This window comes from Laccaria bicolor, genomic scaffold, assembly GCF_000143565.1.
Source record: "Laccaria bicolor S238N-H82 LACBIscaffold_11 genomic scaffold, whole genome shotgun sequence".
In the NCBI taxonomy this organism is placed as follows: Eukaryota; Fungi; Basidiomycota; class Agaricomycetes; order Agaricales; family Hydnangiaceae; genus Laccaria; species Laccaria bicolor.
In genome coordinates this window covers 365,390-378,369 of record NW_001889882.1, presented here as the reverse complement: position 1 = coordinate 378,369, position 12,980 = coordinate 365,390, and the positions used below count along the sequence as shown (strand labels likewise).

The following is a 12,980-nucleotide window of genomic DNA, read 5'->3' as shown; positions in this document are numbered from 1 at the left end:
TTGCTTACGGCGTCTGCCATCGACGCAAACCCTCCCCATCTTTTTCTTCCTACCACCATTCTAAAGCGTTGCTCAAGGTTTCCTGCAGCGATTTTACAAAAATGGCGGTTGCTAATGGAAGCGCCATCCATGCCAACGGTATTGCTACCCGGCCTCTGATCCTTTCCCTCGGCCAAATTAGAGTGAGTTCAACTTTTTTTTTTTGGGTGGTCGAGTATATGCGTCCTAACACGTTTGATTGTGCAAGGTTTCGATCCCAGTTTCTACTCAATCCAACGAATGGATCGCAGCAGAGGTCCTGCGCGAAGAATTCATTCACAAACAGTCTCTCCTAGATGCAGTCGACACGACTGCCCAACTCGATAACGAGCAAGACGCGGCCGTAGAGCTGTCTGCATTGTTCCTTGGACACGTTGCAGCCAGCCTTCACGAGGACCCTCAGTCTGCATCAGCACGCACCGCGTTGCTCCTTAATCTCCTCAAGCATTTTACGTCATCATACCTCGCAACCAAGGATATACACTCCTTGACCGCCTCATACGATACCGAGACTCGCAAGGCCGTTATCTCGGCATACGTCTCTGCAGTTGCTGCCCTTCAGCAGCGTGATATCCCTTTTCCTCGTCAACCAGAGTCCGCTCTCCTGAATGCGGCTAGTTCAAATAAAGCATCCATCTTCGCGTTGTTTGGTGGTCAGGGCACCAATGAAGTGTATTTTGATGAGCTCCAGAGCTTGTACGACGTCTACAAGCCTTTCGTCGCGTCGTTCTTCAAGACAGTCACCGAAGACGTCCTTGTGCCTCTTGCAACTGAACACGAGGCGTTTTCTTTCTACACGTTCGGTTTGGACGTCGTTTCTTGGCTTTCGGGAGAGACTTCTCGCCCTTCAGTTGCATATCTCGCTTCCGTTCCCGTTTCCTTGCCTCTCATTGGCCTCACCCAGCTTGTCCAGTATCTTGTCGTCTGTCGTGTGTCAGGCCTCTCCCCAGGAGAGTTCCGTAGCCGCATTGCAGGAGCAACCGGCCATTCTCAAGGAATCGTCGCTGCCGTAGCCGTCGCAGCATCAGGTACATTCGAAGAATTTACGAACAATTCCGTCAAGGCCCTCAAGTGGCTGTTCTTCTGCGGCCTTCGGGGTCAACACGCATTCCCAGTTACATCAGTAGAACCTAGCATCGTCCAAGACGCGACAGAGGGTGGGGAGGGCACTCCTAGCCCCATGTTGTCTGTCACCGGGCTGGGTCTGAAGGAGCTCCAGCCTCATATCACCAAGACGAACAAGCATCTCCCAGAAAACTCTCAGCTTTTCGTTTCCCTGCATAACGGACCCAAAGCCTTCGTCGTTACTGGTCCCCCAAAGGCTCTCTTCGGGCTTGTTACGAGTTTGAGGAAAGTCAAGGCCCCCAGTGGTCTTGATCAAAGCAAGACGCCGTTTTCCCAGCGCAAACCGGTATTCTCAATTCGCTTTTTGGTCGTTGGTGTCCCGTACCACAGTGATTATCTGAAGGGAGCCACTGAGAAGCTTCTTTTGGAAGACCTTGGTGGTAAAGAGCTGTGGGAAGCCAAGGACTTGAAGATTTCTGTATTCAACACGGAAGATGGTAATTTGAATTGTTTCGCCTGCCAGAGATTTGTTATTGACGATTTTCGTGATTATAGGCTCTGATTTGCGCAACCTTTCGTCGTCCATTACGCGTTCCTTGTGCGAGCAGATCTTTACATCACCTATTCATTGGACTAAGGCCACGAACTTCCCTGAGACGGCCACCCACGCGATTGACTTCGGCCCAGGGGGTACTAGCGGTATTGGCCCTCTGACTGCCAGAAACTTTAACGGACGCGGTGTTCGTGTCATCCTCGCGGGTGTGAAAGGGAAAGGAGATGCGGAGCTCTTCGATGCGGCAGATGTCAAATACGAGGAATGGTGGAGTAAGAAGTGGTCTCCAAGTCTCGTACGGACAAGGTGAGATTATAGCTTCGCGCGAGCGTATGGGGCTTTTCTGACACAGTTTGTTTTCTAGTGATGGTACCCTTCACCTCGACACTCCCTTCTCACGTCTCCTTGGGAAACCTCCGATCATGGTTGCTGGAATGACTCCGTCCACAGTCAAAGCTGGCTTCGTCAGCGCTGTCCTCGACGCTGGATACCACATCGAATTGGCTGGTGGTGGCCACTACAATGCTGCTGCCCTTCGATCCAAAGTTGCCGAGATCCAGAAGCAGATTCCCGCAGGTGTTGGGATTACTCTCAACGCCTTGTACATCAATCCACGCCAATTCACGTTCCAGTTCCCCTTGTGGCAAGAGATGCGCAAGGAGGGTCTTCCTGTAGAAGGTTTCTGTGTTGCTGCTGGTATTCCAACCACCGAGAAGGCTGTCGAAATAATTGAGGGTCTGCGAAGCGCTGGTATCAAGCATGTCGCCTTCAAGCCTGGCTCTGTTGATGGTATCAGGCAAGTCGTCAACATTGCCGCTGCCAACCCCGACTTCCCAATTATTCTGCAATGGACTGGAGGCCGCGCTGGTGGTCACCACTCCTACGAAGACTTCCATCAGCCAGTCTTGTCTACGTACCGCTCTATTCGTGCCCACGCCAACATTTGTCTCGTTGGTGGTTCAGGATTCGGTTCCGCTGATGACGTCTGGGAATATCTGACGGGTGACTGGTCTGTTGAGCGATTTGGCCTCCAGCCAATGCCGTTTGACGGCTTCCTCTTCGCCAGTCGCGTTATGGTGGCCAAGGAGGCCCATACCAGCTCTTCTGTTAAGGATCTTATTGTTGCGGCGTCAGGTGTCGATGACGGTGCTTGGGAAGGCACATATGCTAAGCCTACTGGAGGTATATTGACCGTCCGTTCGGAGTTGGGCGAGCCGATTCACAAGGTTGCTACTCGTGGTGTGAAATTGTGGAAGGAATTCGATGATACGGTATTCAAGCTGCCAAAGGAAAAGCGTGTGGCCTGGTTGAAGGAGCGGAGGGATGAAGTCATCGGCAAGTTGAACAAGGACTTCAGTAAGCCTTGGTTCGGGTGGAAGAAGGATGGCAACATTGCGACCGACCTCGGGGACATGACATACGAAGAGACTGTTCTGAGGATGGTTAGGTTGATGTTTGTTGCGCACCAGAAGCGTTGGGTGGATGTTTCTTTGAGGAATTTGACAGGAGATTGGTTGAGGCGTGTTGAAGAGCGTTTTGCAGGCGTTAACGGCAGCGGTACCAAGGCCTCGATCCTCCAGTCGTACACCTTGCTCGACGACCCCCTCCCATTTGCCGACTCGTTCTTCAAGAAATACCCTCTTGCTGCCGAGCAACTCCTCTCCGCTGAGGATACAGCATTCTTCCTGGCAATTTCGCAGAGACCTGGACAGAAACCCGTTCCATTTATCCCTGTGCTTGACGCTTCGTTTGAGGTTTGGTTCAAGAAGGTAAGACTTTTGTCATGTGATTACGTTTTCGAATAACTGAATACAACGATCACAGGACTCGCTGTGGGCTGCTGAGGACATCGAGGCGGTCTTTGATCAAGATCCCCAGAGAGTGTGCATTCTCCAAGGCCCTGTGGCTGCGAAGTGGTCCGTTGTCAAGGACGAACCAGTCAAGGAGCTGCTTGGAAATATCAACTCTTCTCTGATTCAACGGCTTCTCGAACGCAAGTACGGTGGAGACGCGTCAAAGGTTCCAACTATCGACTATCTTGCTGTGAAGCCTACCGCCGTTCCATCTGATCTAGCTGGCGTCCAACGCACGGAAGTCGATGAAGAAGTTACCTTCCAATTCGGTTCCATTCTTCCTGAGGCTTCTGCGTGGCTCGAGGTTCTTGGCGGTCCTGAACTGAACTGGTTGAGGGCTCTCACCACATCTACCACAATCGTCCAAGGGGTCTCTTACATCGACAATCCACTCCGTCGCATCCTTGCTCCTCGTCCAGGGCAAAAGGTTGTCGTGAACTACGATGGAGCTGTCCCTTACTCCGTCACTGTTTATGGTGCTGCGCGGTCGTATGGACAGCACGTTGTCGACTTCAAGGCTCTGGAGATAGAATACGATGACGAGTCGAATCAGATCGACGTTACTCTTTACGAGGAGCGCAAGGGCGTGTCTGTGCCTCTATCGCTTCACTTCGAGTACAAACCTTCGCAAGGCTTCGCCCCCATTCACGAGCTCTCTGACGGCCGTAACAAGCGCATCAAAGAGTTCTACTGGAAGCTGTGGTATGGAGACGACGCTACCCTCCCCAAGATCGACATCCATGAAGCTTTCGTCGGCCCGGAGATCACAATTGAGGCAAAGGACGTGGAACAATTTTGTGCTGTTGTTGGCAATCAGGGCGAGTCTTTCAAGACCGTCAGAAACGAGAACGTTCAAGCCCCAATGGATTTCGCTATCGTCACTGGCTGGAAGGTATGTTGCAGATCGCATTCCTTTGTAATTCTTCTAATTTTTTCTCTCTCTCTTTTTCAGGCCATCATGAAGTCAATCTTCCCTGCAGCAATTGACGGAGATCTCCTCAAACTCGTCCATCTTTCCAATGGCTTCCGCATGGTCGATGGAGCCAAACCCCTCCAGGTTGGAGATGTCTGCAAGGCGGAAGCTCGCATAGTTTCGGTCATCAACGCCAATGAAGGCAAGATTGTCAAGGTCAAAGGCCACGTTTACCGTGAGGGAAAGAAGGTCATCGAAGTTGTTTCTTCCTTCCTTTACCGTGGTCGCTTCAACGACTACGAGAACACCTTCGACACTACTGAGGAACCGGACTATATGGTACCTCTCGAGACCGATGCCGAGGTTGGAGTGCTTCAATCGAAGGAGTGGTTCGAATGGGAGAATGAATCTTCTCCCCTCCTTGCAGGGACCTCTCTCATCTTCCGCATCCAGTCCAAGGTCTTCTTCAAGGATAGAACTGCGTACCGCAACGTCTCAGTCTCAGGCGACATCTTCGTTCGCAATCAGCTCAAAGTTCTCGTCAAGGTGGGATCGGTTGACTTCCAGCAGGATGATTCGCAGGGCAATCCTGTCCTCGCCTATCTTCAACGCCATGGATCCCCTCAAGGTCTCATGGTGCCTTTGGCCAACGATGGTTACACCCTCACGAACGCTGACAGCAGCACAACGTTCAGCGCTCCTCTCACCAACGAGCCGTACTCGAAGATATCTGGGGATTTCAATCCCATTCATATTAACCCATACTTCTCCGACTTCGCCTCTCTCCCTGCTACTATCACTCATGGTCTCTGGTCCAGCGCTGCCACTCGTCGATATGTGGAGAACGTGGTCGCAAAGGGCCACCCAGACCGTGTCATTGCGTAAGTTTAGTTTCTTATATTACAGCAATCCTCTAATGTCTTCGTCCTGCAGTTACAACGTCAATTTCGTGGGTATGGTCTTGCCCGGAGATGAGATCACCGTCAAGCTTCGCCACACGGGCATGCTCGCCGGCAACATCGTTGTGAGCGTTGAGACAAGCAACAGTCGTGGGGAGAAGGTGCTCCAGGGAACCGCAGAGGTTGCCCAGCCTACCACCGTTTACGTTTTTACGGGCCAGGGTTCGCAAGAGCCTGGCATGGGTATGGATCTGTACAACAGCTCTCCTGCTGCGCGCGCTGTTTGGGAAGGCGCAGATGCCCATCTGCTTGCAGTTTATGGCTTTTCTATCGTCGAGATCGTCAAGGACAACCCGAAGGAAAAGACGATTCATTTCGGAGGAATCAAAGGTCAAGCTATTCGCCAACGCTACATGGACATGACGTACGACACCACTGACAAGGACGGGCATGTCAAGACGCTTCCTCTCTTTGCTGATATCGACGTCCGCACACCGAAGTACACCTTCAGCCACCCCAACGGTCTTCTCTTTGCCACCCAGTTCGCTCAAATCGCCCTTGTCGTCACTGAGAAGGCTGCTTTCGAGGACATGCGGATGAAGGGCTTTGTTCAAAAGGACTGTGCATTCGCTGGCCATTCCCTTGGCGAGTACTCCGCGCTCGCTTCAATCGCTGATGTCCTTCACATCTCTGCTCTCGTCGACGTTGTCTTCTACCGTGGAATTACCATGCAACGCGCTGTGGAACGTGACTCTGAAAACCGCTCCAACTATGCCATGTGCGCGGTGAATCCAAGCCGCATCTCACCATCTTTCAGCGACGCAGCTTTGCGTGAAGTCGTCGAGTCCATTGCAACTTTGACCGGTTCTCTTCTCGAAATTGTCAACTATAATGTCGAGGTAAACAAGTCGCATACAATACAGTCTTGTGTTTTAAGTGCTGACATCTCCTTCCAGGGCCAACAATACGTCTGCGCTGGAGAGCTTATTGCTCTCCAAACCATGACCAACGTCCTGAACTTCATCAAGGTTCAGAAGATTGACATCGCTAAGGTCAGTATAATCACGTAATTTACATTGATTTCATCATTTATTTTTTCCTAGTTGACGGAGACATATACGGTTGAGAAAGTGAAGGAGATACTTGGCGACATCGTCAAGTCTTGCTACGAAAAGGCTCAGGAGCAGCAGAAGGCCGAAGGCTACATCAAGCTTGAGCGTGGCTTTGCTACCATTCCCTTGCCCGGTATCGACGTGCCTTTCCATTCGCGTTATCTTTGGGCTGGTGTCCTACCTTTCCGTGCATGTATGTCTTTCTTTTCAGACCTACTCTTGAATGCATCACTGATTCACATCAAATTCAGATCTATCAAAGAAGATCAATGCCAATCAGCTCAACCCCGACATGTTGGTTGGGAAATACATTCCAAATCTTATCGCAAAACCTTTCGATGTTTCGCGCGAGTACGCTCAGATTATCTACGACCAAACTTCTTCGCCACGCTTGGACAAGGTTCTCAGAAAATGGGAACAAGACAATTGGGCTAGCCCAGACAATCGCCAAAAACTGGCTTATATCATTCTTGTCGAATTGCTCGCCTACCAGTTCGCGTCGCCTGTGCGTTGGATTGAGACTCAGGACCTTCTCTTCACCAAGTTCGCCTTCGAACGGTTGGTGGAGCTCGGCCCATCGCCTACTCTTACTGGCATGGCTTCACGGACTCTCAAGGCTAAGTACGAAACCGCCGACGGTTCTATCAGTCGGTCTCGTGCCATTCTCTGTCATGCAAAGAACGTGAAAGAGATTTACTATCAATTTGAGGATGAACTTGAGGCCGAGACTCCTGCAGCCGAAGCCCCCTCCAGCGAAGCATCTGCTACTCCTGCAGCAGTCTCAGTCGCTGCCCCACCGCCAGTTGCATCATCAGGTCCCGTCGCGTCCATTGAAGACGTTCCCGTTAAAGCCATCGAGATCCTTCTCGTTATTGTTGCCCAGAAGTTGAAGAAAAGGGTCGACGAAGTGCCTCTGACCAAGTCAATCAAGGACCTTGTTGGTGGCAAATCTACCCTTCAAAATGAGATTCTCGGCGATCTCCAGCAGGAGTTCTCTTCTGCTCCGGAGAAGGGTGAGGAATTGCCCCTCGAGGAACTTGGCTCTGCTTTGGGCACTGGCTTCAGTGGCTCGCTTGGAAAGTATACCACTGGCTTGGTCTCGCGAGTCATCGGTGGCAAGATGCCTGGTGGATTCAATTCCTCTGCCATCAAGGCATATTTGGCAAAGAGCTGGGGTCTTGGGCCGTCACGTTCAGACAGCGTCCTCCTCCTTGCAACGACTCTGGAGCCCCCCAAACGTCTGACTTCCGAGCCTGAGGCAAAGGCCTGGCTTGACGGCGTTGTTTCAGTGTATGCTCAACGCTCCGGCATTTCGCTATCTGCTCCAGGGGCTGGCGGTGCCGCTGGTGGTGCTGCTGGTGGCGCTACCATCAATAGTGAGGAATTCCTGAAGTTCCAGGCAGATCAAGAGAAATTCGCGGCCCAGCACGTCGAGCTGTACATGCGGTACCTCAATCGCGATTCCCGCGCTGGCGAAATTGTGTTCGATCAAGAAAAGGCTAACAACGTCACTCTCCAGGCCAAACTCGACAGCATCACGCGCGAGCATGGTGACACGTATATCGATGGTATCCAACCTCGCTTTGACCCTCTGAAGGCCCGCCATTTCGACTCTTCTTGGAATTGGGTTCGCCAAGATGCTTTACTCATGTGGTTCGACATGATTTTCGGTCGTTTAACCACCGTCGATCGCGAAATTACAGCCCGCTGCATCTCTCTCCTTAATCGTGCGGATCCTGCCATGCTTCAGTACATGCAGTACAATGTCGACCGCTGCGATCCATCGAAGGGAGAAACCTACAAGCTTGCCAAGGAATTCGGCCAGCAACTCATCAACAATACTCGTGAAGTCATTGGCAAGCCCCCTGTTTATAAAGATGGTAAGTGTCGGACTGTTTTAGCGATAAGTAAATGCTTAAATTTCTTTCTTAGTGACATTCCCAACCGCCCCCCATACTGAGGTGACCGAGAAGGGCGAGATTGTCTACTCCGAGGTTGTTCGCGAGAATGTGCGTAAACTTGAGGCCTACGTGGAAGAAATGGCCAGTGGCGACACCGTTTCTGGTGCCGTCAACATCCAGAAGGTTCAAGATGATGTCGTCAAACTTTGGACCGTAGTGAAGTCTCTTCCCGAAATTAGTGTGGACCAGAAGAATCGCATCAAGGCATTGTATGAGGGTGTCGTCCGCTCCCTTCACAAGGGCCCAGAGTCTCGCCCCAGATCGGTCACTCGCAGTCGTCGCTCATCTTCTCAATTCCTTCGTCCTCAGGTCACTGGAGTTCCCGCAGTTACTTCCCTCGCATCCGACAAAATACCTCTGCTCCACCTGAAGCGCAGGGTGGGTAGTACGTGGGAATACAGCAGCAACCTGACCGGCGTATACCTTGACATTTTGCACGAGATTGCCACTTCCGGAACGACTTTCAAGGACAAGAACGCGCTACTGACAGGAGTGGGTAAGGGATCAATTGGTATCGAGATTGTGAAGGGTTTGCTCGCTGGAGGAGCACATGTCGTGATCACGACATCCAGTTACAACCGCAAGACTGTCGAATATTACCAGTCCATCTTCCAGTCAGTTGGCAGCCGAGGATCTGCTCTCACCGTCGTTCCATTCAATCAAGCCTCCAAGCAGGATGTTGAGGCCCTGGTGGATTACATTTACGCCAACCTCGGCATGGACTTGGACTACATCTTGCCCTTCGCTGGTATCCCCGAGAACGGTCGCGAAATCGATGGACTTGATGACAGGTCAGAACTCGCCCACCGCATGATGCTCGTCAATCTCCTTCGCATTTTGGGCGCGGTCAAGAACAAGAAGGCTAGCAGGCACTTCGTTACTCGGCCTACGCAAGTCATCCTCCCGTTGTCTCCTAATCATGGTCTGTTTGGCAACGATGGTCTTTATTCCGAGTCCAAGATCTCTTTGGAAACCCTTTTCCAACGTTGGGCTTCTGAGAGCTGGGGCGAATACCTCTGTCTTGCTGGTGCAGTCATTGGGTAAGTAGTTATCGCATTTCTTTCTTTCTTACCTCATTCTTTTTTTCAGGTGGACTCGAGGCACAGGCTTGATGGGTCCAACAAACATCGTCGCTCACGAGTTGGAAAGCTACGGTGTTCGAACCTTTTCTTCGAAGGAAATGGCATTCAACATTCTCGGTTTAATGCATCCCCTGCTCTTCAGCATCACTCAAGTCGAGCCGATCTGGGCTGATTTGAATGGTGGTATGGATCGTCTTCCCGACCTCGCCGATATCACCTCCCGCATTCGCACCAAGCTCAATAAGAAGGCTGATCTCCGGCGTGCGGTTGCCCGCGACAATGCGGCGGATTTCAAAGTCATCAACGGCACAGAAGCCGAGCGACTCATCCAGACCATTGATGTCCTCCCTCGCGCTAACTTCCGCTTCGAATTCCCCTCGCTTGAATCTGCTTCGAGTCTGAATGAATTGTCCCATCTGCGCGGCTTGATCGATCTTGAGAAAGTAGTCGTGATCACGGGCTTCGCTGAGGTTGGACCCTGGGGTAGCGCTCGAACACGATGGGAGATGGAGGCACGAGGGGAGTTCACGATTGAAGGTTGCATCGAGATGGCTTGGATGACTGGGCACATCAAGCACTTTGACGGACGTTTGAAGGATGGGTCCCTCTATGTTGGATGGGTTGATACCAAGACGAATGAACCTATCGACGACAAGGACGTAAAGGGTCGTTATGAGAAGGATATTCTTGCTCATGCCGGTGTTCGACTAATTGGTGTGTATCTCTCCATTTTCTCGTGTTCTCTGCTTATTCTCGCATGCAGAACCCGAACTCTTCCGTGGATACGATCCAACGAAGAAGGTATTCAACCAAGAAGTCGAGCTTACTCATGACTTGGAAGCGATCGAAGTTTCCGACTCTGAAGCACAGAAATTCAAACTCCAGCACGGCGATAAATGTGATGTTTGGGCTGGTGAGAGTGGACAGTGGTTCGCCAAGTTCAAGAAGGGTGCCTGTGTCTTTGTCCCCAAGGCGTTCAAATTCAGTCGCACAGTCGCAGGTCAGATTCCAACGGGATGGGACGCTGGTCGCTATGGTATTCCCGAGGACATTATTGCACAGACTGATCGTGCCACCCTCTGGGCCCTCGTTTGCACCGCTGAAGCTCTCGCCTCGTCCGGAATCACCGACCCATACGAATTGTACAAGCACATGCATCCTTCTGATGTGGGAACGTCGTTGGGTAGTGGAATGGGAGGGGTCAGCAGTATGGCAAAGATGTTCAAGGATCGTCGTGACGAGCGTGAGGTCCAGAACGACATTTTGCAAGAGACGTACGTCTTTATCTCTTTCTCCTTTGCCCTCTATTTACCGCAATATCCTCAGATTCATCAACACTACTGCTGGATGGATCAACTTGTTACTCCTCTCATCCAGCGGTCCAGTGAAGATCCCTGTCGGAGCCTGGTATGTTTTTTTTTCTTACTTACCGCAGAATCGCTAACGTTCCTCTTAGCGCAACGGCTTTGCAATCCCTGGAAATCGCTAGCGACTGTATTCTGTCTGGCAAAGCCAAAGTCATGATAGCCGGCGGCTTCGACGACATCAGCGAGGAGGGTTCATATGAGTTTGCGAACATGAAAGCCACCAGCAACGCCGAAACCGAATTTGCTATGGGCCGCGAACCTACAGAAATGTCTCGCCCTGCAACCACCTCTCGTGCAGGTTTCATGGAATCTCAGGTAACCAAAACGACTATATCTAACGACATGTGATGCTGACTCTGGATGAAGGGTACTGGTGTTCATATTGTGATGAATGCGAAGACTGCACTGGAACTCGGTGCTCCAATTCGTGGTATTCTTGCTTTCACATCTACGTCCACGTTAGTTTCCCCTCCTTCCTCGTTTGTCAATCATCGCTCAACAACTTCTTAGTGACAAAGCAGGTCGCTCTGTACCTGCACCTGGCCGTGGTGCTCTCACTGTTGCCCGACAAGTCCCTTCAAAACACCCCTCGCTTATCTTGGATGTTGCATACCGTTCTCGTCAACTTTCGTTCCGTCGCTCACAAATCTCTCAATGGTTATCGCACGAACACGCTCAGCTGCAGGAAGAAATCGCATATCGCAAGGTCGAGGGGGAAACTATTGAAGACGACTTCTTCTCAGCTCGCGTTGCAAACATCGAAGCGGAGGCCGTACGCCAGGAGAAGGACGCTCTCGCCATGTATGGTATGCTAGAAGGTTCCGATCCACACATCGCCCCTCTTCGTCGAGCGCTCGCTGTTTGGGGTCTTACGGCAGACGACATCGGTGTGCTATCCATCCATGGCACCAGTACCAATGCAAACGTAAGTTCACAATAATCGCTCTCTATATTTACTTATAATTGCATTTAGGAGGAGAATGAAACTCGCATTTGGAATGACATTTTCACCACCATCTCACGGACTCCAGGCAACGCCGTGCCAATTGTTGCGCAAAAGAGTCTTCTTGGCCACTCGAAGGGAGGATCCGCTGCATGGCAGATGGCAGGCCTTCTTCAATCGGTGATCACGGGGATCATTCCTGGGAACAGGAATAGCGAGTAAGTGTCATGAAAAACGTGTCTGATACAATTGACTTAACCTGTTTCACAGCAACATTGATTCTCACTTCCAAGATCGGCAATTCTTGATGTTCCCGTCTAGGTCGATTCGTACAGACGGCATTCGTGCAGGTGTCATGGTGAGCAAATTTCGTAGTCATCCCCATTGTAGGCGCTTACCATCGTTTGAAGTCTTCCTTTGGATTCGGGCAAGTTGGTGGTACAGCCATGGTTCTGCATCCCCGTTATCTCTTCGGTGCTCTGGAGCCCACATATTATGAAGGGTATAAGAATCGCAACCGTGTCCGCGCCTTACAGTCTTACAAAGCCATGAGCGACATGATGATCAAGAACTCCCTCGTCAAGGTCAAGGAACACCCCCCTTACATTGGCGAAATGGAGGGTAAAACCTTGTTGAACTCAATGGCACGCACGACGTTTGATCCCAAAACCGGGGAGTACTCGTTCAAGAAGCTCGCCAACGAAGTTCCTCTGGATCTTGGGAACCTTAAGGCGGTCTCTGACATTGCAGCCGCTGGCGGGCTAGGTGTTGATACGCCAGTCGGCGTTGGCGTTGACCAAGGTATGCTTTCTCTGCTTGAGCAACAGTCCGACCACTCATCAAATATCATAGAACTTATCTCCGCCGTTCCTTCTCACAACCCCACCTTCGTGGCCAGAAATTTCACAGACGCTGAGATCACTTACTGCCAAAAGCAACCATCTCCCCCTTCATCCTTCGCCGCACGGTGGGCGGGTAAGGAGGCCGTCTTCAAATCACTTGGTGTCAAGTCAAAGGGCGCTGCTGCCGCGATGAAGGACATTGAGATCCTCAACGACGCATCTGGGGTTCCAACCGTTCACCTACACGGCGATGCCAAAGCAGAGGCTGAGAAGCGGGGTATCTCTAAAGTTTTGATTTCGCTCAGCCACTCAGAGACCGTTGCCATCGCTTTCGCTCATGCATCTTCATAG

The 12,980-nt window shown here is 51.4% G+C and overlaps 1 protein-coding gene across 1 annotated transcript; it reads left to right on the top strand.

Annotated features, from left to right (window-relative positions):
* Nucleotides 1-101: 101 nt before the first annotated feature.
* On the top strand, nt 102-12,980 carry FAS-2 (fatty acid synthase; the record flags this gene model as incomplete). The annotated part of the gene is made up of 21 exons (XM_001880809.1): nt 102-182; nt 248-1,601; nt 1,660-1,963; nt 2,022-3,426; nt 3,482-4,402; nt 4,463-5,304; nt 5,357-6,221; nt 6,279-6,374; nt 6,426-6,627; nt 6,686-8,314; nt 8,367-9,435; nt 9,485-10,191; nt 10,241-10,751; nt 10,804-10,884; nt 10,934-11,159; nt 11,211-11,302; nt 11,355-11,769; nt 11,818-12,005; nt 12,058-12,145; nt 12,198-12,588; nt 12,640-12,980. 21 exons carry the CDS (start codon nt 102-104, stop codon nt 12,978-12,980), a joined length of 11,808 nt encoding a protein of 3,935 aa, XP_001880844.1.